The 26,294-nt window shown below is 36.2% G+C and overlaps 1 protein-coding gene across 1 annotated transcript in view; it reads left to right on the top strand.

Annotated features, from left to right (window-relative positions):
• Window positions 1–26,294, top strand: part of LOC110456196 (gastrin/cholecystokinin type B receptor-like) — a 151,866-nt gene that overhangs the window by 110,293 nt on the left and 15,279 nt on the right. The window contains exon 2 of the mRNA XM_021506774.1: window positions 19,893–19,988. Within this exon, the coding sequence (XP_021362449.1) occupies window positions 19,893–19,988 (96 nt within the window). The remainder of the gene's footprint in view (window positions 1–19,892; window positions 19,989–26,294) is intronic.

Raw genomic sequence — 26,294 nt, 5'->3', positions numbered from 1 at the left:
TGTGGGCTTTATTGAGATTGTTGAGAAATGAACAGTTCCTTCTCTGTAAACCAGCTCTGTAAATGTGGGCTATATTGAGATTGTTGAGGAATGAACAATTCCAGCTCTGTAAATGTGGGCTATATTGAGATTGTTGAGAAATGAACAGTTCCTTCTCTGTAAATGTGGACTATATTGAGATTGTTGAGGAATGAACAATTCCAGCTCTGTAAATGTGGGCTATATTGCGTGTCACTGATCCGTGGACCGTCGTTTCGTTGGAATATGTGACTTTTAATGTGGTTCGGTTCGGTGAATTGCTCTTTTGTGTCAAGCCAACAAAGAATATCTTAATGTAGCTTTTCAGGTGGGCCAAAAAACAACATAATTTGTACAGACTAAACAATGAATACTGCATGAAGACACGCATTTTGAATACATTTTTTAGAAAAACATTTATGTTTGCTGTTGTTAAAGAGAGATAGCGTTGTGGAGCAACGGATATATTAATTAATTTAATGCACGCCTTTTGTACATAATAATCTGGAATAACTTGTTGAAATCGTAGGCATTTGTAAAATGTTTTATGAAGCGTTAAATCAAACGATATATACGGGTTCCATCGTTCCATTGCAGGGAAACCCACACACACTGGATTGGTGCACGCGCAGACACGTTCTACCAATGTAAAATCACATACTAAGGGAGATAACTTCCGCTGACTATGAATGTAGTGTGGCATCACCTGTATTTTTCAATTAATATTTATTTATTTTTTATCTAGGTTTCAAATTACCGATCTTTCTTTGGCTCAAGGAATATAAAAAGACCCATAGGGGCATTTCGATTCCACATTATCTGCATAAGACCTATATTTGCTGTTAATTTATAGTATATGAATTTTCGACCATAAATCGGTCGGAGGGTTCCTAGAAATGCATTTATCTTAAAAGATGTACGATTTATGATTCATCAAACCATCAATTATTGATCGTGTTCACTTAGACAAAATATTCGCAGACACTCGTAAGATAACTTAGTTTTATAAAATCTTATTCTATAAACAAGAAACCAGGGATATCTGAGCTGATGGCAAGACGGGTCAATAGAATATCGATCACATCCGCCGTTAATAAACTGACGGCCCTTCATATTTCGTTGGGGAATACTCGTAAAACAATTTCTGTCCGTATAAAGTTCTAGAATATAGCTATTCATATTGATAAAGTACATACATTCGCATGATAACATCTTATAGTGTCCATTGCCGAGTTGTGCATTCGATATAACTTTATAGGACCTCCCTTTAATTGCAAATGGCCGCCTTCTGATGTTTACAATGATAAATGGCGCCCGCGGGAAACATATAGCCTCGTTTGTGAAGATATTTCATGTAGTATTTTTTGCATATTTAACATCAATCTCAATAAATCTTTCATGAAATATTCGTTTTCAATTGGTATCCGTCTACAAACCTCTAAACGTTCCGAATGTACATGGTTATGAATTACGTAAAATAAACGTATATCATGCATCAGTAATATCACAAACATCTAGCTGTTCTGCTGCGCAGGATTTTAATAAGGAAACCTACGGTTGCGTTTTCTGTAATATTTCATTGTTGTATTATCTATAAAATATATCATGCATGTACCGAACTCCGTGTAAAACTGTTTCTAGTATGTGATTAATCATGGTTGAACGAATGACTTTCTTACGACGAAGTTTTCTCAACCGTACCGTAGTCAGTAGTCCCGTCTAAGCAAAACTTGTCTTGACCTAATTGTCTTTTTGAACCGTACTATTCGCTAAGTCAAAGACTTCTCAGAATTATAGCCTTCCTAAGCTAACAGCCTCTCAATCTGAACCATATTCACTCCTGGGCCTGAAACCTCCTGAATCCTACGGCAACTTCTCTGTACCATAGGGGGCGTATCTTTGGAAGACTTTGTGAACTACACATGAACTCTACCCTTTCCTAAGCAGCCAGCGACCTCTCATAGAATTTTGGTTTTCCCTGAGGTGAAACCACAGCAGTGGGCGGTACTTTCAATTCCGACTAAATGAAGCGCATTTACAATCTCTCTGGAAAATCCCATTAATCCCGGTTACTCAAATTCCTTGTCAATTCTTTTAATAAGTGTGTCAATTCCGGACCATCTAGGTCCCATCATGACGTATATAGATAGAAGTTGGATCAAGGCCGGCCCGGTTGTCTTTTTAAAGGATATCCATTCCGGTATGATCGTGGAGCTCCAATCTCTGATCTACTGATGTGTGAATTATCGAAATTGACACGTATTATGGTATTTCTGATGAAGAAGCACAGGCAAGAAATGACAATGAGAGGGCTTATATAGGCTATGCCTGTTGCCCAATTCCTTTTGTACATAAGATCAGTACAATAAAATATTCTGAAATGAAAGAAATGACAAAGTCTGCTGTTTTGTCGAATAGAGCTTAAGGAGACTCCACCCTTTCGCAATTAGCCAGCAGAATTCAATAAAAGCTTCACATAATGGTTATGTCACTATGTAGAGATGATTTTATGAAAATCTAAGCATTCCGATAAACTGGATTTTTTTTTGTAAAAATACTGAAAAAATGATTTTTTGTCAAATTCAACACTTTCACATTTTTTGAGCGTGTGGCATTGCTCAAAACTATTACAACAATAAAATAATGAAAAGAACCTTGCTAATTAACCCTACAAATATTTTGTTTTTCATAAAATATCTACAACATGTTACAAAAAGCGTTTTTTATTGAAATTTTATGGATAAAAGTTACTAAATACAAGCTAAAAGCAAACAGGACACATAGCTTCATACCAAAAGAGTGAAAAATTGAACCAAATACCCATAAAGTATTTATAATTAATTTATTTTATATTTTACAATAATTTTGATCCTGATGAGAGTTATCTACCTTGAAAAAAATTGGAACTTTTTGCAGAGGGATAGAATTTATACAATGAGACTTACTTTCTTTACTATACCAAAAACTACGGAAATAAATTAAATAACTATATTTAATTGTCAATTTACTGTTCTTTGGACATCATTTCATAGGCCGCTTACGCATGGTATATTAACATGTCAGGTACATGTGTAACCATAGGCTATCGCATGGTATGCCGTTATTACGTGCACGCACATGCGCTTGCATTTTATAGTGATCTTGATATTTTACAAACCACTATTTTCACAGAGTTATTGTAATTGCATTTGTGAACCGATTTATCTGACAGAGCGTAACTCGCTCCTCTTCTTCTGGATTCTTTTGTCTGTATAAACTCCGTTCATCGTTAGTCTGATGGAGCATCGATATGAACAACGTCAATATTTGTCCTTTATCTAACTGAAACAGTGTTCCTATTCTTGTTGGCAATATCACGAGAGCTAAAACTTTGGAACCTGGCTCTCTCACCAAACACACTTAATATCACTGTTTCACGCCATTAATCGTCATAATAACGTATTAATCACAATAATATTTGACCATCAGTTTATGATAACGTCCGTATCATACATAAGGTTCTATCTTATCGACTTCAATCGACGTCAATTAAGCGTTTGGAGACTACAAAGAGTTTTTAAGATCATGTAACTTCCGGATTATGCTGACTAGATGGAAATGTTTTGTCCCCCAGAACGAGACTTTGTACGAAGAAACTGAATCTCGGGAAATCAAGCAAACAAAGTAATGAAATTCCAATCGACCTCGGAGAGCCATGGTTTGGCTATCTATCTACCTTCGTTTCCTTAATGTCCCAAGAGGAATGACAATCCACATCAATTGTGTGTCCGGATCGGTTATAAATCCAGTAATGTTCGCTCATTTAGTTAATTAATTGTATTAAACGTCTAACTCGCTATTACGTTCAGTGTCAACCTCCCAATAATGTATCTTCACCATTAAATTTGTGTATTGATATGACGGGAATTCTGTGCTTGGCAGATGAAACAGTTTCTTTGCAGTCTTCTGAGAAGATAATTAGCTGCATCTATATGACACGCACAATAGGTATCCAAGTTAATAATTCAGTCTGTTTTGTATTAAACGTTTGAGACGTGAAAAGTTGATAACACGGCGTTTTTGTCCATGTATAAAATATATGACGTGGTATCGAGGAAGGTTGATAACACAGCCTGTATGTTTGACATGTTTGAAGGGTATCGAGGGAGATTAATACCACAGCCTGTATGTTTGATATGTGTAATTGGTATAGAGGGAGGTTGATAGCATAGCTTGTATGTTTGACATGTGTAATTGGTATCAAGGGAGGTTGATAGCACAGCCTGTATGTTTGACATGTGTAATTGGTATAGAGGGAGGTTGATAGCATAGCCTGTATGTTTGACATGTTTAATTGGTATAGAGGGAGGTTAATAGCACAACCTATATGTTTGATATGTGTAATTGGTATAGAGAGAGGTTGATAGTACAGCCTTTATGTTGGACGTGTGTAATTGGTATCAAGGGAGGTTGATAGCACAGCTTGTATGTTTGACGTGTGTAATTGGTATAGAGAGGGTTAATAGCACAGCTTGTATGTTTGACATGTGTAATTGGTATCAAGGGAGGGTGATAGCACAGCCTGTGTGTTTGACATGTGTAATTGGTATAGAGGGAGGTTGATAGCTTAGCCTGTATGTTTGACATGTTTAATTGGTATAGAGGGAGGTTAATAGCACAACCTATATGTTTGATATGTGTAATTGGTATAGAGAGAGGTTGATAGCACAGCCTTTATGTTGGACGTGTGTAATTGGTATCAAGGGAGGTTGATAGCACAGCTTTTATGTTTGACATGTGTAATTGGTATCAAGGGAGGGTGATAGCACAGCTTGTATGTTTGACGTGTGTAATTGGTATAGAGAGCGGTTGACAGCATAGCTTGTATGTTTGACATGTGTTATTGGCATAGAGAGAGGTTGATAGCACAGCTTGTATGTTTGACATGTGTAATTGGTATCAAGGGAGGTTGATAGCACAGCTTTTATGTTTGACATGTGTAATTGGTATCAAGGGAGGGTGATAGCACAGCTTGTATGTTTGACATGAGTAATTGGTATCAAGGGAGGTTGATAGCACAGCCTGTGTGTTTGACATGTGTAATTGGTATAGAGGGAGGTTGATAGCTTAGCCTGTATGTTTGACATGTTTAATTGGTATAGAGGGGAGGTTAATAGCACAGCATATATGTTTGATATGTGTAATTGGTATAGAGAGAGGTTGCTAGCACAGCCTTTATGTTGGACGTGTGTAATTGGTATCAAGGGAGGTTGATAGCACAGCTTGTATGTTTGACGTGTGTAATTGGTATAGAGAGCGGTTGACAGCACAGCTTGTATGTTTGACGTGTGTAATTGGTATAGAGAGAGGTTGATAGCACAGCTTGTATGTTTAAGATGTGTAATTTGTATCAAGGGAGGTTGATAGCACAGCTTGTATGTTTGACATGTGTTATTGGTATCAAGGGAGGTTGATTGCACAGCTTGTATGTTTGACATGTGTAATTGTTATCAAAGGAGATTGATAGCACAGCTTGTATGTTTGACATTTGTAATTGGTACAGTGAATGGTTTGATTTGGTTTGGTTTAGCATTGTTTAACGTCCTTTTCCGTCTTTGCATATTGCAGAGTTATCTTCTCTTGTAAGCAGGTATTGGTTGTTACGTCATTGGTTTGTGAGAGTAACGACATCAATTTTTGAGAAAACGACGTATTTTTTTCTCACAAACCAATGAAGTTACAATCAATACCTGCTCACAAGAGAAGACAACTCTGCAATATGCAAAGACGGAATCAACAGCTATGGACATTTAAGGACGGCCTCCCCTGTGTGCAAGATGCATGCGTGTAGTGTATGCGTGTGTGTTTTGGGAGGCTGTGATATGTTCGTGTTTGTCTCCTTGTCATAGCGCGGAACTGATGCCCACTTAATCGTGCTACCCAACTAAAACATACTGCCGAAGACACCAGCAGTACACCCCACCTGGTCACATTATAATGACAACGGGCGAACCAGTCGTCCCACTCCTCAATTTCTGAGCGATAAGCAGGAGTAGAAAGTACCATTTTCACAGACTCTGGTATGTCTCGGCCAGGGGAAAGAACCCAAAGCCTTCCTCACAGGGGTGAACACTCAACTAAAGGCCAAAAATGAGGCATTGTCAAGGGAGACATCAGGAAGAAGAAATTTGTTTAAAAGAAGAGAAAATATAAGAATCCAAATTTAGTCGCCTCTAACGATCATGCAATGGGGGGCAGCAGGTACAATTCGAGAGGTTCATAATACTGCTATGATGTATAACAACTATGACATAATATCGAAGGAGGTTGATAACGTAGATTGGTTGGAGTTTCACGTTCCATAATTTCAGAAATTTTCAGAAAGGCATTATTGGAGTTAATGAAATGTTATGTAATTTTGCCTGAACTGTTCAAGAACGTTCGTGAAATTGTTCATGAATGTTTTGTGTATGATCGAGATAAATCTATACTTGAACCCGTATGTTCGAGTGTGACATTGTTCGAGGGATGATGTAGGACTTAATAGCACTGCCTGTTATGTACATGTATTGTGTCGATTTGGGTGAGTGAGATACGGATACCATTATGACGTATGATTGGTGGCACGTGATATTTCTTCAGAATGTCAGGAAATATTGATTAGCAGCACCAGAAAACAAGTCATGAGATTCTTTCACTGAAACCTGTAAATGATGCAACGAATATTAGATTCTGTCAGCAATTAAAATTGATTGATCGTCTACAGACAACAGCTTAAAATGATTAGACCCTTCCAAACGTTTGGTAAACGTTATGATGATACAGCTAATTTCGAATTGCGCTTGTACTATAGCCGTTCCCCGAAGTGCGACCTTTAATTTTTTGCTTTGTATTGTCAATAACCTGAACTCTAATGGATCTCTAAATAAAAAAAACCATGAAATGTTTGGATCACTGCTCATTTGCATCGTTTAGGTTAACATATGTAAATAGCGCAGTATTAATTAGACTAGATGAGTGAATTGTACTTGTGTGTTTCGGGAGCATGCATGTACTCTGCATATCAACCTCGATATCAGCGTTATATATCGTAACGTTTGTGGCGGAGCTGCTGCAGCTGGAACATTATAGCCTATTATCATCATCATCTATACATCGCAGTCTATTAGACATCTCCGCCGATCTTAAGTAGGTGATGTGGAATCGTACATAGAGTGAATAACATCGACCGTTTAGTTCCAGGCATTGCCATTTAATACACAAATGAATCTATCATTTTGAAAACAAATTTGTTTTCCGATTCATTAATACATGTATCTTTTAATTAGTAAAAATGAAATTACACCCGTCCTGTTCATTTCCATCTAATGTCTAATCAGATTTGGTTGTCATGTTTGGTGTTGAACTAAGTCTTTTTTCAGATGTAAATTGAGTTTGGGTTGGAGTAAAATTTTACATTACATTAAGATGAAGCGGTGAACCTACCACAGCGCGATTACAACATAACACGCCGTCTTTCCTGCATGTATTTCCAATCAATCATTCAATTCATATTCCATAAAAAGTTTATCGATTGACATTTTTTCTCTGCATTGACTCCGCTCACTACAATGAAGGCTACGGTTCAGTTTCTATATCGACTTTGTCCCTTTACGCCTGGTCCACCATTTAAGGCCCCATGGGCCGGGGTTTCGTCTGGTTGTATGGTCGGTAAACAAACACACATATAGCTGGGAAGTATTATATTTCTATCGGACGCCAGGTCAGTCGTGGATACGAGATGGCGGGGGGTGATGGCTGTTCCATTTGATTTATTATTCTCTATAATTGAAAAGCAAAAAATCTTTCTGGTGCTAGATTAAAATTGATCAATTCGATATATACATATTTGAAATATAAGCGTTGTCAGAAAAATTGATTCTAACCGAACAGTCATATTTTTCACATATTTGCAAAATACATCGTAACTTCGCAGTTCCAGACATGTTCTTAGAGATAGTAATCCCAGTAACTAGTACTGAATGTCGAGTTATGGTTTTTCCTTTGTGCACTCTCCTTTAATAGACAGAAGAGACTAAATATAATCGTCTGCGCCGGTTGCAACACTTGACTCGCCATCATTGCGACATTCACAATATCAGACCAAAGGTGAAAAACTAGAAACTTATTTTGATATGCTGGTTTTTTTCAACTTTCCCCTTGTGTGATTAAATCGACATCGTATGATATGCTCATAGAGAGAGACGACATGATGGAACGGTTTTCTCTTCCAAGTTAAATCTCAGTAGTACCAAGTGCCAGTTTTATCGTTTTACGTGATATGTACTGCAGATATATAGCCAACACACGAGCTTATTACTCATTAATCAACTTTTTATTATGAAAACATTTTATTTATAGTTTCCGTGAAACATTTTGTTCCAGACAACTGCCCCCTGCTGGATTGCCTAACTTGCTGTGTGTGCGCGTTTCGATGAACCTGATAGTTATACTGGATAGGCACAATCCCACTAGACAGGTCGAGCGGGTGGGGCCAGACTAACATTAGTCCACCAATCCCTTTATCCGGGGGATTTACCCGCGTCATTACGACACCTGACAGGTTTATTATACCAAAATACACTTGGGCGGTAATAACGAACAACTGCCATGTAAAATAGCATATTTGCAAAAGAAATGTGCACAACGGACCCATTTGCGACATTTGGGATCTTATCTTTCTAATCATATCTTTACACCATTTTATCGGGTGCTAGGAGCGTTTTGCTTTGAGCTTTGGACATGGTATTCCAGTGAGGTAGCTTGCGTTATCGTGATCATAAAGGCACCAAACCGAATCCTGTCCAGTGGCAGGTTAGGGGTGTGCGACAATGGGATGTGAAAAATACGAATGTCTTAGCTGTCTGATACGAGAAACAATAATTCGTAGGTTAACGATACTGGTAGTCCCCAGTTAAGGGGTGGTTTGTGATTCGTCCATCTTATCGCGCCTGGATTATCTTGCCTTGAGTTACCTCCTGGTCTCGTCTGGGTTCAATAGATCTTACTTGAATACAAATAACAGATTATATTCCCCATGTGAAAGGCGATGAGAGGATGTGATCTCATACAGGAAAATTAGACAAGTAGATTTAACTACTCTTAATGATGTAGTATTGGTACAATCACTGTTTCTATTTAATACTATCTATGCTTGCACGTGTATTTTACACGTACATGTATGTCTTGTTGATAACGTGGCAAATATCGCGATAATATTCGACTCATATAAAAACAATAATATATATATTTTATATTTCTACTTCAGCAAGAAATATTGTGACAAATCTTCTCAAGTCCACTCTACTATATAAATATTAGAATTGATGCGACTCCTATTTTTAATAAAAAGCAATGTACCGTTTAACTCGAACAAGATACGGAAGCATAAAAGCAACATACATGTATATCACAAAAATTTGGAAAAACGCTTTCATGACCTCAAAGCATCTGAGGAATTATTTCATTTTCCTCGAAAATTGAGATACTTTTGATAGTAATGAAAACGGTAAAATAGTCAGTTATTGGAATCAAAAACCAAGTAGAGTGTGACATTGTGTCGGTAATGGAGAACGTGTTATTGGGAAATCAGTGAGTAATTGTAAATTATATCTCGGTTCATGCATCTCATAAATAACGTATTTCATTTACTCACGGATGCCGTAAGGAATATGCACTATTACCGATTGATTATCGCCTCTCACCACCGCTTTTCACTATGGCTGGATCGTACAAGTTGTAATAACGCTGGAATCAGTAAGGTTGTCTATTTTAGCTTCTTGTCGGAAGACTTTGAGCGCTATATGATAAGATAATTGTCTAACTTCGAGATGAAACGAATCAAATTTCCATCTGCAGATTAGGCAATCAGTCCGTTGATATCGAACAAAGAAATACATGTTTTATTATGATACCGAGACTTCGCTTGTGTACTCGCTTAGGCTTTACCACAATGTCTTAGGTATGATTTGATAAAATATAGATGATGAATTCCGTACTAGATTAGTAATTATACATGCCGTGCTCATAGGAATGGCATTCGTCACTTGTATCGTCATCAGTCCAGGTCACATGACGAGAGGTTAACTGGGTTTTTTTAATCGTCTTTTTTTAATAAATTGAAACGAATCATACGAAACCCGAGGGTTGAGATTTTCTTATATCAAATCAATGAAAGGATTTTATCCCGAAGGTTGGCATCTTCTCAACCTACCCAAAGGGGTGAAAATTTCTGTTAATTGAAGACCCGATCGTTTAGATTTTGTTTTAAAGATTCCATGACAAGCAAGTCTAAACCCTGTAGCATGTAGATCAGGGCGAGAGTGTCACGTGACTTGTTCACACATCACTCGCGCGATCAAAACGCATCAATCTCCAAGTTCGACACTTTGAGCTCTGGTAGATATTCCCGGCTGAGTGTTCATCTAATCTTCTAAACGGGTTTTTACTGCCAAGTATGTAAGACTTGCGTTAATTGAGAGATGTTTTCCGCTGATGGAAACCAACAGTGTATCAGAGGCACGTTACTTCTGTCAATAGGTAGGTAGCATAAAGGAATACGATATAGTCACTTTTTATATCTAGTATATATAGTACATTTCTGGCAAATTCGTTACATGTACCGCCATGTTATAATTTTTGAATACAACGACAATCTGGATAGTCCCATGTTTGGGGGGNCCCTGACACGGTCTGCTACTCTTATCGCTTTCATTTCTGAATTGGCCTTCCTTAAAGTGTCGATGACCTATTTATCCAAATATAAACAAATAGTTCGGGTAAAATTCACCTAAGGACTTCAACAGGTCGTATACAAGAGGCATGCGTATCAATAACGTGAGCGACTCAAGTTAAAGAAAGTTGTTCGAGGACAAACTGATCAAAACCGACATACCCATGTGAATTATTCAAATATTTAAATTGTTGTAACGATGGATTAAATGATATTGAGATTCTGATAACATCATCTTACCACCGCGGTGATTGTATTACAGTTCTGTGTTAGATTTACGTTAACACAATTATAGTTGATTACACGAGCCATCGCCACAGCATGAGGAGTCGGTTGTCGTGGTTACATTCGATCATGTGACCATTTTAAGTTACCGGTATGGCATATTTGGGAATTAAAGCACATTTCAAACTGATGATCGTTGTAGAAGGTCTTTTTATTACCTTTAAGTTTTTAAGAAGAAATATAAACTTCAACTTTCGTGGCATGAAATTAGATCGAATTTCTCCTATACAGGACTAATAAAAAACGAAATACTACTGAAGGGATCGCTCTTAAGAAATATTCCAAAAATAAGACTTTCAAACGTCTCCATAGTATTTTGTCGATCGAATCATTGAATAACATTACAAAAGTCAATATTGAGTGTTCTCCCAAAAATTGGTTTAAAACATAATTGCTTTTTCTTTTTTATGCCATTTTACAAACTTAGTAATAAATCAATGAAACTGGTATTGAACGTGTAAACTAGGTCGCACGAACGTAACAGATTTATTCTGTGCCATGAGACGTTTTCGTAGAAGTTAAAATTCATCCGATAAAGTAAGAGTTCTTGAAAAATTTAAATAAGAATGTACATCTGTCCGTCGGAATACTAACACATAGAAAGAACTCTCCAATACAACACGAGAAAGGACACATATTGTTCTATTTAGTCATTCTAAACGGTCGGCCGAAAGGTCTAGATTGTATTACAGAATTATTTTTTTTGTCAGTTTGTCAATAATATCTTCTTGTTTAGACAATGCTCTTTTTACTAAAATGTAATTTTGTCAACAGGAGATCAAAGTAACAAAGAGATTAAAGTAAACAGGAGATTAAAGTAAACAGGAGATTAAAGTAAACATGGGTTAAAGTAAACAGGAGATGTAATTAAAGTAAACAGGAGATTAACGTAAACAGGAGATTAAAGTAAACAGGAGATTAAAGTAAACAGGAGATTAAAGTAAACAGGAGATTAACATAAACAGGAGATTAAAGTAAACAGGAGATTAAAGTAAACAGGAGGTTGAAGAAAACAGGAGATTAAAGTAAATAGGAGGTTAAAGTAAATAGGAGATAAAAGTAAACAGGAGATTAAAGTAAACAGGAGATTAAAGTAAACAGGAGATTAAAGTAAACAGGAGATTAACATAAACAGGAGATTAAAGTAAACAGGAGATTAAAGTAAACAGGAGGTTAAAGAAAACAGGAGATTAAAGTAAATAGGAGGTTAAAGTAAATAGGAGATAAAAGTAAACAGGAGATTAAAGTAAACAGGAGATTAAAGTAAACAGGAGATTTATGTAAACAGGAGACTAAAGTAAACAGGAGATTAAAGAAAACAGGAGATTAACGTAAACAGGAGATTAAAGTAAACAGGAGATTAAAGTAAACAGGAGATTAACGTAAACAGGGGATTAAAGTAAACAGGAGATTAAAGTAAACAGGAGACTAAAGTAAACAGGAGATTAGAGTAAACAGGAGACTAAAGTAAACAGGAGACTAAAGTAAACAGGAGACTTAAGTAAACAGGAGATTAAAGTAAACAGGAGACTAAAGTAAACAGAAGATTAAAGTAAACAGGAGACTAAAGTAAACAGGAGATTAAAGTTAACAGGAGACTTAAGTTAACAGGAGATTAAAATAAACAGGAGATTAAAGTGAACAGGAGACTAAAGTAAACAGTAGGTCATTAAATCTAACCGTCGATTGTGAGGTTTAAATCATTTTAATCATGGGAGGTAATCGATACAATCAGGGGAGGTAATCAATCGAATCGGGGGAAAAGTGTAACGGACATATGTTTTCGTGATAAACTACAATTAAGTGTAGACACCATCCATGCTTGTTAGTTGTTGCGGAATGTATTCCCAGAACTAATATTTCAACTTAAAGTACAAAATAGAGATTAATCATAACTCTCTACACTCAGGAAAAGCATAAAGTATCGTAGGATCTCGTTAGGTTTACAAATTAAAGCTTTGATTAATTTAGTAACTACAAGGAAAGGAAAGCCTTCTACATAGTGTTATTGTGTTTACGTAATTATTTAATGTGAAATGGGTGTACTCTACAGTCAGGGAACGCTGTTTTAATGTCCTATGTAGCCATAACGATGTAATGAACAGCGCAACTTGAACAGTTATTTTCAGATATGTTTTTTGGTAACCGTACTTTAAGATCCACGTCTCTGTTTGACTGCTTAAACATGTCGAGTTTGCTGTTAGCCATTTTTATACACTTTACATTCCATAATTGTTTCGTGCCATGACACAAAAACTATCAATTTTGGCTCTCAAACATGACAGCTTCGTGCTTGCATATGTTACAGAGAGGTAATAATGAGAGGAAAACCATCTTCTGGATCTAGATCTAATTCCACGACAGACGGTCTAGATTTGTTTAGCATATGGTTCAGCATACTGTTACTATTTCAAAGCGTTTAACTAACCTAACGACGTATCTGTTAAGTAAACTGAGAGAGTACATCGATACATCAAAGTCAAGAGTCCTAGAGACGTCAATAAGTTATGTGTTTGAAAATCATAAAGGACTTTGTAATATAAGGATTTTTTTTCTTCTTATGTCTATTGTAAAAAGAAAAGGCTTAGCTTTGAATTTGGAATTGTACAAAAGGTAGGGTCAACGCCTATTGAGATTTAACATTAGCGTCGGCCCCCACTGGGAATTCCAAAACAAGATAAATCCAAAAAGGTATGGGTATAGGAAGCTTAAAACAGGAACAGTTAGTTTCAGAATTCATTTGATGATAAATGGAACCTCCTTGACTTACACCTGTGTGGGTGTTAAAGATGCAGTAATACAAATCCTCCTAGAGCATTTAAATGGCACAGTTACTATAAAAGTATATCATCATCGTCTGCAACGTATTTCAACTGTTATTTTGATACCGAATGTTACACTATTTCAATAAAGATTTGTTCTTTTTATTTAAGATTTAAGCAGAAAAGTGTCTGAAATTTCATTTTTAATGAGAAATTTTCCATTTTGACACGTTTATTCATAAAGTTCTAAAACTAGTCTATTTTTCACACTTCTTAAAAAGTTGGCTACCAATAATATTTTTTAACATCAGGAATTTCAAAAATATTGAAAACCGGTAAATTTGTCATAAACTACTTTTGGTTCAAAAAAAGAAAAACATACCTTTCTTTCCACATTTCCTGTAATTTGTGTTTCTTCATGACTTAAAGTCCTTTGGTGTTGATATTTGGCAAGTAGGTTGTTCATGTAAATGAGTTCAAGTGTTCAAGGTCACAAAAACCAATTGTGCCGAAATATTTGTTTTGCATGGGGAGTCAGACAAGGGTATCTTTCCTTTCTTTATTTGTTTAGAATTAACGATATAGAATAGTGTAATATCCCTTCATATTTTGTTTAATGAATGGTCAAAAGGCAACAAAAATAATAACTAGAACTGTAAGCCAAAGACTAACTAATGACCCCACTCCTATATAAACCAGAACTGTAATCTAAAGGCTAACTAATACCCCCACTCCTATATAATCCGGAACTGTAATCTAAAGGCTAACTAATACCCCCGCTCCTATATAAACCAGAACTGTAATCTAAAAGCTAACTTATACCCCCGCTCCTATATAAACCAGAACTGTAATCTAAAGACTAACTAATGACCCCGCTCCTATATAAACCAGAACTGTAATCTAAAGGCCAACTAATACCCCCTCTCCTATATAAACCAGAACTGTAGTCTAAAGGCTAACTAATACCCCCGCTCCTATATAAACCAGAACTGTAATCTAAAGGCTAACAAAGCAAAGCATTGCAAATTAATCGATAGTCTCCCACCAGTTATTATGTATGTATATATGTCACTGACATACCTTTTGTACTCCCTCCCCATGCCAAAACATACTTTCATACCACATCTTGTTAGCCTAGATGACACACTTATGCTTAAATCGTTCAATTTGCGAAGGAAGAGTTGTCAAGACATAGACTTTTAACAAAGGGCCATAACTCCTTAAAAAGGGACGACATCAGCGGGTAATTACCATATCTGTAAACTTTCTTGAAATTGGCCTAGAAGTTTAAGAGAGTTCAAGAAAGGGCCATAACTCCTTTTTAAACGGTCGGAATGAAAACACACTACTCGGATGCACAATGTCAGTAGGCAGTTACCATATCTGTAAACTTCCGTTGAAATTGGCCCCATAGTTTTGGAGGAGTTATCTGGACAAGTGTTTTTCAACAAAGGGCCATTACTCCGTACTAAAAGGGTCAGATTGAAAAAGAATTCCTGGATGCACACCATCAGATGATTGTTTACCATATCTGGAAACTTTGAAATTGACCCCTTAGTTTTGGAGGAGTTGTCTGGACAAGGATGTTTCAACACAAGGCCATAACTTTGAAGAAGAAAAAGGTCAGAATAAAAACGTAATACCTGGATGCACAACCTCAGGTGTTAGTTATCATATCTGGAANGTGTATAATAGTTTTATTATCAAGATTATGTTATTATTTTTAGATAATTGCATAGCTTTGTCTATAACACCATCTCAAACCTAAAGTAGTTCTCCAGAGGAAAGATTACTATGACAGAATACATATTCATGAATTATTACTGCTGTACATAACTTTAAAACATGGCTTATATAATAAAGTGTTTTAGTATGATACAAAAAAAATGAAATTGTATCGGTATTTATCATGATAAACATTGATAGTCAAATCTTCAAGGTTATGTGAAATTGGGCATTGATCATGTTTGGCATGCTAAAAAAGTACTTTACCGGTTTTGTTATTACATAAAAATGATTCTGTAGACAGAATACATATATAGGAAGTTTTTAAAGAAGTTTAAAATACAGACTACCATTGTAACTATGTATAGGCAAGTTGACAATGTAAGTTTTATTTTAAATTTTGTGAAAATTTTGCATGTTTTTCCAATTAAAAGTATCACTACGCTTACTTTATGTCTACCAACATGTCATATTTAGTATCAAAATAACAGTAATCTTATACACTATTCATTATCTTAATTCATTTTCAAATTAACATTTGCCTGTGATATTTATCGGTCATTTTGTTAGGATACCCCTCAACCACTCAACCTGGAGTTATGCAAGGAGGTCCACTAGGATTATCAGTAACATTTATGAATAATCATTTATGTAGTTATCGATCATTTTTATGCATCTACAAATGGCAAAAGAATAATGGAAATCAAAGTGGGGGCCAAATGTTGACTCCACCTTTATCGTAATTTCGGGTTAATTGAGAAAAAAGGTTGAATTTAGCGTACATAAATACACAGTATATACGTATAGTCCACCTTGTCTAAGCTGTAGCAACCGTTACAATACTTCAATAGCAATACGTATGTGAGGCATCATGGATATCAGAAAAAGAGTATGGAGAATTGGTTTGGCAACATATCGCTGAGAGTTAAGGAATATTGAAAAAGAGGACCGCAAGACATATTGGCGGTAAAGTAGTCGGCAAATAAAACGAAGGACATTATATCGAGTCTTTCATTGTTCGTGTTAATGATTTCAATATGACCATCACTAGGCTGGTTTGTATCTTAAAGAAGTCTTCATTTAGTATAACATAAAGGAAACGAGTGCCATATTGAATTTACATGACAAGTTACAATTAGTACATGTACATAATGTAGTTCAGCTGTTGTTTTAATGAATACTTATAGCCTTTCTTTTGTTCCCCCACCTATGTTGTTACATATTAACAGAAGTAAATGTACTTCTGATCTTTGTATTATCCAACATAACTAATATTTGATAATACAAATTGTGAACTTGTAGTGTCACAAGTTTGTACCTGTCATTGATAATGACCATTTAACAACAATTTTATTTTCGGTTGTTTTTGTGAAGTAGTTAATATGTACAACAAAACAAGCTGCAGTCTCTGGACATGTTAACTTGCTGACACAAATATGTATGTATATCACTTCTCTTAGACAATCAGGTCAGTATTAAATGTTCAATAAAGAACCTATCAAAGCTTGGAAGTTCGTAAGATTAACCAGTGATATTTGAGGTTTACTCCCCTAAACCAACATATTCAAATCTTTCGTAGTATTATCTTTTGGAAATGTTATTCCAGTGGACGAAATGATTTTGATTTTAGAATTGAAATACATGTAATTACAATAAGATTAATAGAAAGTTTTAATAGCCGATTCTAGGAATGCATTAGTATAACATAATGAAATATTTATGGCTCCAACTAACAGCATCTGATCGTTGCTCTGGGCTATTAACATTACTGGCCAACACGTTATGTCCCTAATGCATTATTACCGGCGAGGTCGTGATTAAGTGGAAGTAATTAATCACAATTAATTAACTGAGATGTGCTTTTAAGTTGTAGCTGTTGTAACGTTTAACTTCTTTTTATGTGCGAATCGTCGCGGTTGACATTGCATTGGTGTTATGGTATTCCGGGGTGTTCCGAATGCCTGCCGATGCATTACCGTTTATTGTAGAAATGACAGGCAGGGCACGAGACAATATAATGGAATGATTGGACTTTAATCTTGGATATTGTATTCCCATCCAAAATAATCACATCCATCTCGCACGCACATTAACCTGCCTTTATTAAAATCGGAAAAGATGATACGATGCGTTGCCTGTTGAAGTGAACGAGAGTGAGAGAGAGAGAGAGAGAGAGAGAGAGAGAGAGAGAGAGAGAGAGAGAGAGAGAGAGAGAGAGAGAGAGAGAGAGAGAGAGAGAGAGAGAGAGAGAGAGAGAGAGAGAGAGAGAGAGAGAGAGAGAGAGAGAGAGAGAGAGAGAGAGAGAGAGAGAGAGAGAGAGAGAGAGAGAGAGAGAGAGAGAGAGAGAGAGAGAGAGAGAGAGAGAGAGAGAGAGAGAGATGGAAGAGGACGGCAGAGGGCAATGCACTTAGAAAGCCACTAAGAAGGAAGAAAGAGCGATACAAATGCAGAACCTTCAAACACAATTATGTAGTATTAAAACTCTTATTTATTATTTATATACTACTACATTTTCCATGACATGTTTTGGTTTATCATACGGATATGGAATGAAACTATTTAACAAGCTTTATAAAATTATAAGAGAAAGTCAAACCTTAAAAATCAAGGACGGGCCTATTTATTGAGGAAAATATAAAAGGTTTAATTAACTCGTTTCTCCCACGCGTTATATGTGAAACCGACAACGTAAGGAAGAGCCACATTACTTTCTCCTCTGAGATCGGTCGGTCATGTGACCTTTCACTTCCCCGAAAGTCTTAATGCCAGATTTGTCCCTGGATAAACAGCCTATGGTTATGATGTAGATAAAGACAGTCTGTTGGAGAATGTCGCCGTACAGTGACCGAATAGAACACCGTCTTCTGCATCGTTACATAATACAGTGTTAGGATTTACATCATTCATGTGGCAGGGAAATTTCTAAATTTGTAAGAATCGTAAAATTGTATTGGTCCCTTACTATCTGTAAACACTTAAATACACATTACCATGTGAACCTCACGATTACATCATCCTAACATTGCAACTTTAATAGTACCCTCCTCAATAATTTCCGATAAACTCTACGCAGCAGTCACGTGACGGGTGATAAAATGGCAATTCAAATGGCTGATCTAATTTTCAGAGCTGAAGAATTCGCAGGTAACAAAATGCGCGGAACGAAACATTCTCTTCCCACGCATATCATAGCACATGCATGTTAAATAAAACTATACACATTTTGGTGATATACGGAATATATCTTCAGATAATTTCAAACTTTTGTAAAGTTGTTCATTAAACTGAAATGTATTGCCTGCATATACAATGATGTAAAAGACATGTTTTACAGCATACCACACAACTCAAATGTAGGGAGATAATCATGTTACTTTATTCCAGTTTTTGAAGAAGCCAGGATATTAAGTAGACCATTGAAATATGTAACGTCGTGTTCAATCTGGAAGTTCGTTATAAAGAAACGACCGTAGTTACCTGTTACTGTTCTCAAAAAAAAAGGACCCGTATGACATTCCTTTCTAAAGAAAGGTATTTGTCTCAAAGCGTCCTTGCCGTAAGCATTTATCTTCAACTTGCACGTATGCCAGTGTCCAATGTGGGACAACCTCGCGGTTGTTATATTACTTCTAAGTCTTGATCAAGGAGTGGAAAAAGTGCTTGCGTTCAAAACGTTAAGTTTCCTATCGGCTGATGTTCTGAAACGTGACGTCATACCTACCGCCAGAACACAGTCGGCATCCGACACCGCCACCCTGAAATATACCATTTTTAAACATTTTTCTGTTAAGCATTTCAAAACCCCTTTAAGTAATTTTTTCCTGTTTTTTTCAATAATGTTCTGGGTGAATTTGTACGGTATGTAAGAAACCGAAGTTATTTTCTTTTTTTGCATTCACAACAACATGTCGGTTTTACCGAAGTTCCGGTAAATAGATGGGAGAAAAATAGTAAATCGTTATGTAGGCATGCGGGAGAGGAAACTTCAAACTGACGGTGTAGAAATTGGGCCTCGACAAAGCCTCGGTTCTGACCCAAATTCTCGGTATAGCCTCGGTTCTGACCCAAATTCTCGGCAAAGCCTCGGTTCTGACCCAAATTCTCGGTAAAGCCTCGGTTCTGACCCAAATTCTTGGCAAAGCTTAGGTAGAATGTCCTTTTCCTACATACTTTCATTAGATTGACCCAATTATTCTATAGGCTTGTTCCAGCTCTATGATGAAATGGTAATATTGAGTTGGGTGGATCTGACCATATAAACAGCAAGTGATCGTTTATTGAAACTGACCGTTCAAGCAGTTTTGACTTAAGTGTTGACCCCTTGTCTGTATAATATGTTTGTCTCTTTGCAGTGACGCTGTTCTGTATTCCCCTCACCACAGCACAGCATGTATACAGTCCGTGGATTTACGGAGAATTTCTATGCAAAGCTATTGGATTTATGCAAGGTAAGAATGTGAAAAGATTTCTGACATATTGTTTTACCTCTGCAGGTTAACATCACAACATATACATTATGAACCACTTAATTGAACCTTTTGCGAGTCTTTGAAACCATGTAGGTGCAAATTCGTGATTTTCACTGCAACAAAACAACTTTTTTTTTTCAAAACAGTAAACCATGATTATTCCTCAAAACTTTTTTTTTACCCGACTTTGAGACTGGTGTAACATAACAATCAATATTAATTATAACAAGAGTTCAGATTGATCGAAGTTCAACAATGGAGAGTGAATGTCGTTTTCACAATAGAAAATACGTTTGCTAGAAGAAGTGGAAATACATATTTTGTATAACAGTGCGAAGATATATTGTTTAAATCAAAATATATTGTATTTTTTTACCTGGCCAAGGATGCTAGCTTTACTGGAAAAAGCACGCGGATTTCTCCTGCATTCTGAATAAATCTTGACCTTGAGACATGGAAGTTGACAAGTGATATCGGCTAGATTACAGAGTGATCACTTTACGGGTAGTACAGGGCCTTAATGGCCTGTGTAACCTAGTTCTTGTGTTACGAATTCCTGGAGAATAGAGTTCTTTCCGTCAATGGCATTATTTCAGCGGAATCCTATCAGACTCTGTGCGACGTCCGGTGTCAATTTGGTTACCTATTGTTGTATAGAATCGACTTATCTTCCGGCTGTTCGTTATGTTCAGCTGGGTCAAGTGTTCGCAGTGACATCAAATAGAAGGTAGCACTGTTCCTGGTATAGATGACTTTGACCATGCACAATTTATACCCAAGACTGAAAGTTTTGTCTATTTTTACCCAAATTGGCATGACAGCCATTTGGATTGCTTCCTTATTTCTTGAGGGCACAATACGTGATGGATGATATGATCAAAGGGTATCCTAATGTTTCCCGTTATCATAAAGGAGACATAATTGTTACACGGAATGATAAGAAAGTTTATGAGTTAGTCTGGGCAAGGTTCGATGATTACCCTGGTGATGTCTCTCATGACAATCTAAGGTCACGTGTCTGTCTCGTTTCCGAGAGTTTCCACCGTAGTTCAGACGACTATTCTCGTAGGGAGGTATTTGCTCAATTATTACGTCATACGCTATATCCAGTACTAGACTAATTAGGTATCAGCAGAGAAAGTGACACCATAAAATGGAATGTTCATGTGGAAAATCCGCATTGCACACACGTTTGAGGCACAGCTTATTTTGAGAAAAGTAGTAATTGCAATAAAGGTCCGCCATTCGGGAGGAGGTGCTAATACTACAGTAAGGATAAGTCTCCCTGAGAGTGTGACCATTATGATGAGTGTCAGCTGTCTTATAAAGTTGTTCATTTCAAAGAGTGCAAGCCTCCCCTGAGGGAAGTGACAATTGCACAGAGAAAAGCTGTTTTTAAGACGTCCGAAATTTAAAAACGCTGCTACCCTATTCTGTTCCAGGATCTTCTTAACCGTTTTAGTTTCGTCAAGTTTTACTTTATATATCTTTGAACGGTTTACTTGTGTTATTGGAAAAAAGTTTTAATTACAGACGTTGTTTCCGGTAGATATCCTGATAATTGTCTCTAAATTAGGATAAAGCACATTCCGCCAGTCGGAAACCATATCGTCGTCAACAGCGAACGCCTCATAAAAAGTCATCTACACACGACTTATAATCTTAGGTCAATGAATAAAGAACAGAATGCTTGACAACACTGACAGATATAACTCTCACCGACGTCTGGTGACGATACGTCAGCTTCAGAGGGTACATAAATAGATTAACCATAAAACAGCTTATAACCGCCATCGTCTCTTTGGTTCTATGCGAAAACAGGAAACGACACCATATTACTATGTATAACATACATCTCGCAGGATGGGAGTATTATTTTAACTTATTTCTGGAGTTAGCCAAGAATGAAACCATCTTGTCAAACATGTTTTCGAAAAGACTTAAACAATGGATTAAAATGTGTAAATGTATCTCCTCGAAAACAATTAATGACTTGAAACAAAATCGCTCATAAATATTTTCGAAAATGTAATGATATTGAGGCAGATTTATTAAACACGTATATTTTGACGAAGCCAAATTTCCATGTTTTGCTTCTAGGCATTTAACTCATTGAGAAATTAACTGAGGTACATGTACATTCAAAAGCTACAGTGATGCATAGACAATAAATATATTTTTTCATTATTATTCTACCTAGTTGGCGACGTAACGACATTTCATTTGTGTGTAATTGAAAAATATTAAAGCCCGTGAGTGTTCTATTTGCCCCAAAGACCATGTCTGTGCAATGCTTCTCAAAAAACCTATACTCCCTTATGTAATTGTAAATTAATGAGCCGTGTGTGTCTGGTCTAGGATATGTTTAATTTGACGAGTGAGGATACCGTCTTAAATGTACGTATCTAATGGTTTATATAGGTTCGTTAAACTCGTAGATTAGGGACAAGGGCAACGGGAACTATGGCATTCGCTGCGCGCAGCTCGTTGTTTAAGTGAAAACTAGACATCATGTGGCTATGTTTGCACTCGTAAAAGAATAGTCTTATTTAAATAAATGGATTGTCAATGTCGTGTTGTCTAATAGGCACAGGAATAGATACGAAAACAAGTTTCATTACGTTCTGACGTGGTAGAAAAGATACAATCAGGCTCTGTTTGTATATCGTGGTAGAAGATATAACTCAGGATACACAAGTTGACCCCTTGTAGAATACATTCTAACATTTTTCTTTACCTTAGTTACATAATATTGTCTACCATAGTGCGCAAATATACACTGATTATTATTTTATTGATGGAAGAAACCTAAATGGTAAACTATTGCTTCATCAATTAAGCTTGTGACGTCTAAATATGTCAACAACTAAAGGCGTTACGTGGACATGAATACATATATATATGTATGAGACTAAATAACAGGATGACTTCACGTAGAATAACTAGTCTACTGCTGCCTGAATGAAAGCAATCTCTCGACCTGAATAGAAGGTGTGGTTAATAAGACAGGCCGGCTGGAAATCCCATCATCACTTTCAGTCTCCTTAATTATAAACCATCCTAGCTTTCTATCAGTGGATTCCTGTATACTGGGGTGCTGGTTGGTACGGAGGACATCTAAACATTACATATGTATGGTCAATTTCGCTACCTTCAGCTTTATTAGTGGTTATTTTCTATATAGAGATATAAATTTGAAGCCGTTCTCGTTTGTTAACGTCAAACAAATGCATATACATCTCTACATGTATACTAATGATATAATTGCTCAAGCACAACGACAATTATATAAACAATTTATTAGGAAATTTCGGCCCCGTCATTTCCTCGAATGAAAGTCCGTTGTAATTAATATAAATATTGAATTAGCATTCTCTCAATCACGAATTTACATATCTTCGAATAAAATTTACAGACATGGTTCAAGAAAAACAATGCACAAGCTACAGTACCCGCGATGTAGATCGCTAACTCAAATATCTCGTAAGAGATATATTGGAATATATATTTAAACGATTGTTATTTAGACCTTCACGGGTTCGAACCATTAAAGGCAGAATCGGGGGTAAAATATCTCATGAAAATGAATTGATTTTACAATACGCCATAGGAAAGTACACTAACGATTCATCAAGAATTAATTTTACCTCAATGTTAAATATATGTCAGTGTGTTTATGCTACATTATTACGAAAATATTATCTAGTAAGTGTCACAGCTTAAGTTCCACTTCAACAATGTCTTCTTGCTTTCAGAGCATATTTCATTCAACCATTACGTATCAGTTTGCTAACTAGCTTCGGTTGTTGTAGAGAAGAATAGGTCCGACCTCGCTAAAGGATGCCATTCCATAGGGTAACGATTGAAGTACTGCTACTTGAATAGGAAAATACTTTGTTTCTTGACATGAATAGGAATAATGGTCAAGAGGACTCACCGGCCGGTAATCCTCACACCAAATATGACAGTATCACAATCAATAAGGGATAATAAATATCCAAAGACTTTTATGTGTGTCGATGCTGTATTGTATCCATGACTTCTCTCGTTCTATCGATATATGGTCATTACCGCTACCTTCATCTTTATCAGTCGCTTTTTTTGTATGCCTATATTGATATATATCTAATGTAGTTACCGTTATGTTTACGCCAAATTCAATACACATTTGTAGTCGGTGGTGTTAATGCCCTGTCTTCTCTTCGGGTTACATTTGCTGGCTCAAGTGTTACGAACTTGAACAGGTTAAGGAAACAATCCTCCGGAGAATATTTAGAAAAAGAATTCCTTTTGAGAAAAGTTCGAGGACCTGATCATTAGTGTTTGTAAGTTTTATCTTTGTCTAACTGTGAACCCTATTTGAAGTCGTCTTACTGACAAGATCCATGTCAAATCGTGTGGGTGATCATGTGTCACAGTGGATACATCACTCGCCTTAAACCAAGACGAGTTCTATCCCCTGATCGGACCTGATATTGGATCAACTGCCCGACCACGTGGGTTTTTTCTGGATACTTACAGGTTATATCAAACATTTAGACCTTTTGCGCACTTCTGGGGAAAGTAATTGATACAAATTGAAAAAAGGTATATCATTGCTGTAAAGTATTTTTTTTTTTAGATTAAATCTAGGTCAACTACGTTATAGCCATTAATAGGATATTGACATTATCAAAGATTGACGTTTTATATTGAAGACATTGTTTTCGGGATATGTTTGATAATTATCTCTAACTAGGGTTGATCATATTCCGCCAGTCGGAAACCATACCGTCCTCAACAACGAACGCCCCGTTAAGAATCGTCTAAAGGTAGGGTCAACGCCTATGGAGATTTAACATTAGCGGCGGCCCCAACTTGGAATTTCAAAACAAGATAAATCAAAAAAGGTATGGGTATAGGAAGCTTAAATCAGGGACAGTTAGTGTCAGAATTCATTTGATGATAAATGGGACCTCCTTGACTTGCACCTGTATGGGTGTTAAAGGTGCAGTAATACAATTCCTCCTAGAGCATTTAAATGGCACAATAACTATAAAATTATATCATCATCGTGTCCAACGTATTTCAACTGTTATTTTGATACCGAATATTACACTATTTCAATAAAGAATTGTTCTTTTTATTTAAGAATTAAGCAGAAAAATGTGTGAAATTTCATTTCTAATGAGAAATTTTCCATTTTTGACACGTTAATTCATATAGTTCTAAAACTAGTCTATTTTTCTTACTTGGTAAAATGTTGGCTACCAATAATATCTTTCAACATCAGGAATTTCAAAAAAAATGAAAACCGGTGAATTTGTCGTATACTACTTTTGGTTAAAAAAAAAAGAAAACATAGCTCTCTTTCCATATTTCCTTTAGTTTGTGTTTCTTCATGACTAAAGGTCCTTGGGTGTTGATATTTGGTAAGTAGGTTGTTCATGTAAATGAGTTCAAGTGTTGTTAATTTATATGACCTTGACCTTTGTTCAAGGTCACAGAAACTAAATGTGCCGAAATGTTTTCTTTGTATGGGGAGTCAGACAAGGGTATCTTTCCTTGCTTTATTTGTTTAGAATTAACGATATAAAATAGTGTAATATCTCTTCATATTTTGTTTAATGAAGGTCAAAAGGCAACAAAAATAATAACTAGAGCTGTAAGCCAAAGATTAACTAATACCCCCACTCCTATATAAACCAGAAATGTAATCTAAAATCTAACTAAGGCAAAGCATTGCAAATTAATCCATAGTCTCCCACCAGTTATTATGTATGTATATATGTCACTGATATTCTTCTTGTACTCCCTCCCTATGCCAAAACATACTTTCATACTACATCTTGTTAGCCTAGATGACCCACTTTTGCTGAAATCGTTCTAGTAGTTAAGGAAGAGTTATCAAGACAAAGATTTTTAATAAAGGGTCATAACTCTTTAAAAAGAGTCGAAATGAACAAATACTACCCTGATGCAAAACATTAGAGGGTAATTACCATATCTGCAAGCTTTCATGAAATTGGCCCAGAAGTTTATGAGGCAGACAATTTTATTTTCAAGAAAAGGCAATAACTCCTTTTTAAAGGGTCGGAATGAAAACATACTTCTTGGATGCACAATGTCAGGGGGCAGTTACCATATCTGTAAACTTCCGTTGAAATTGGCCCCATAGTTTTGGAGGAGTTGTCTGGACAAGTGTTTTTCAACAAAGGGCAATTACTCCGTAAAAAAATGGTCAGATTGAAAAAAGAATTCCTTGATGCACTTTATCATAATAAACATTTATAGTCAAATCTTCAA

This window comes from Mizuhopecten yessoensis, unplaced genomic scaffold (genome assembly GCF_002113885.1).
Source record: "Mizuhopecten yessoensis strain PY_sf001 unplaced genomic scaffold, ASM211388v2 scaffold8561, whole genome shotgun sequence".
Lineage (NCBI taxonomy): Eukaryota > Metazoa > Mollusca > Bivalvia > Pectinida > Pectinidae > Mizuhopecten > Mizuhopecten yessoensis.
The sequence above is the reverse complement of the archived record's forward strand: the minus strand, read 5'-3'. Positions and strand labels throughout refer to the sequence as shown.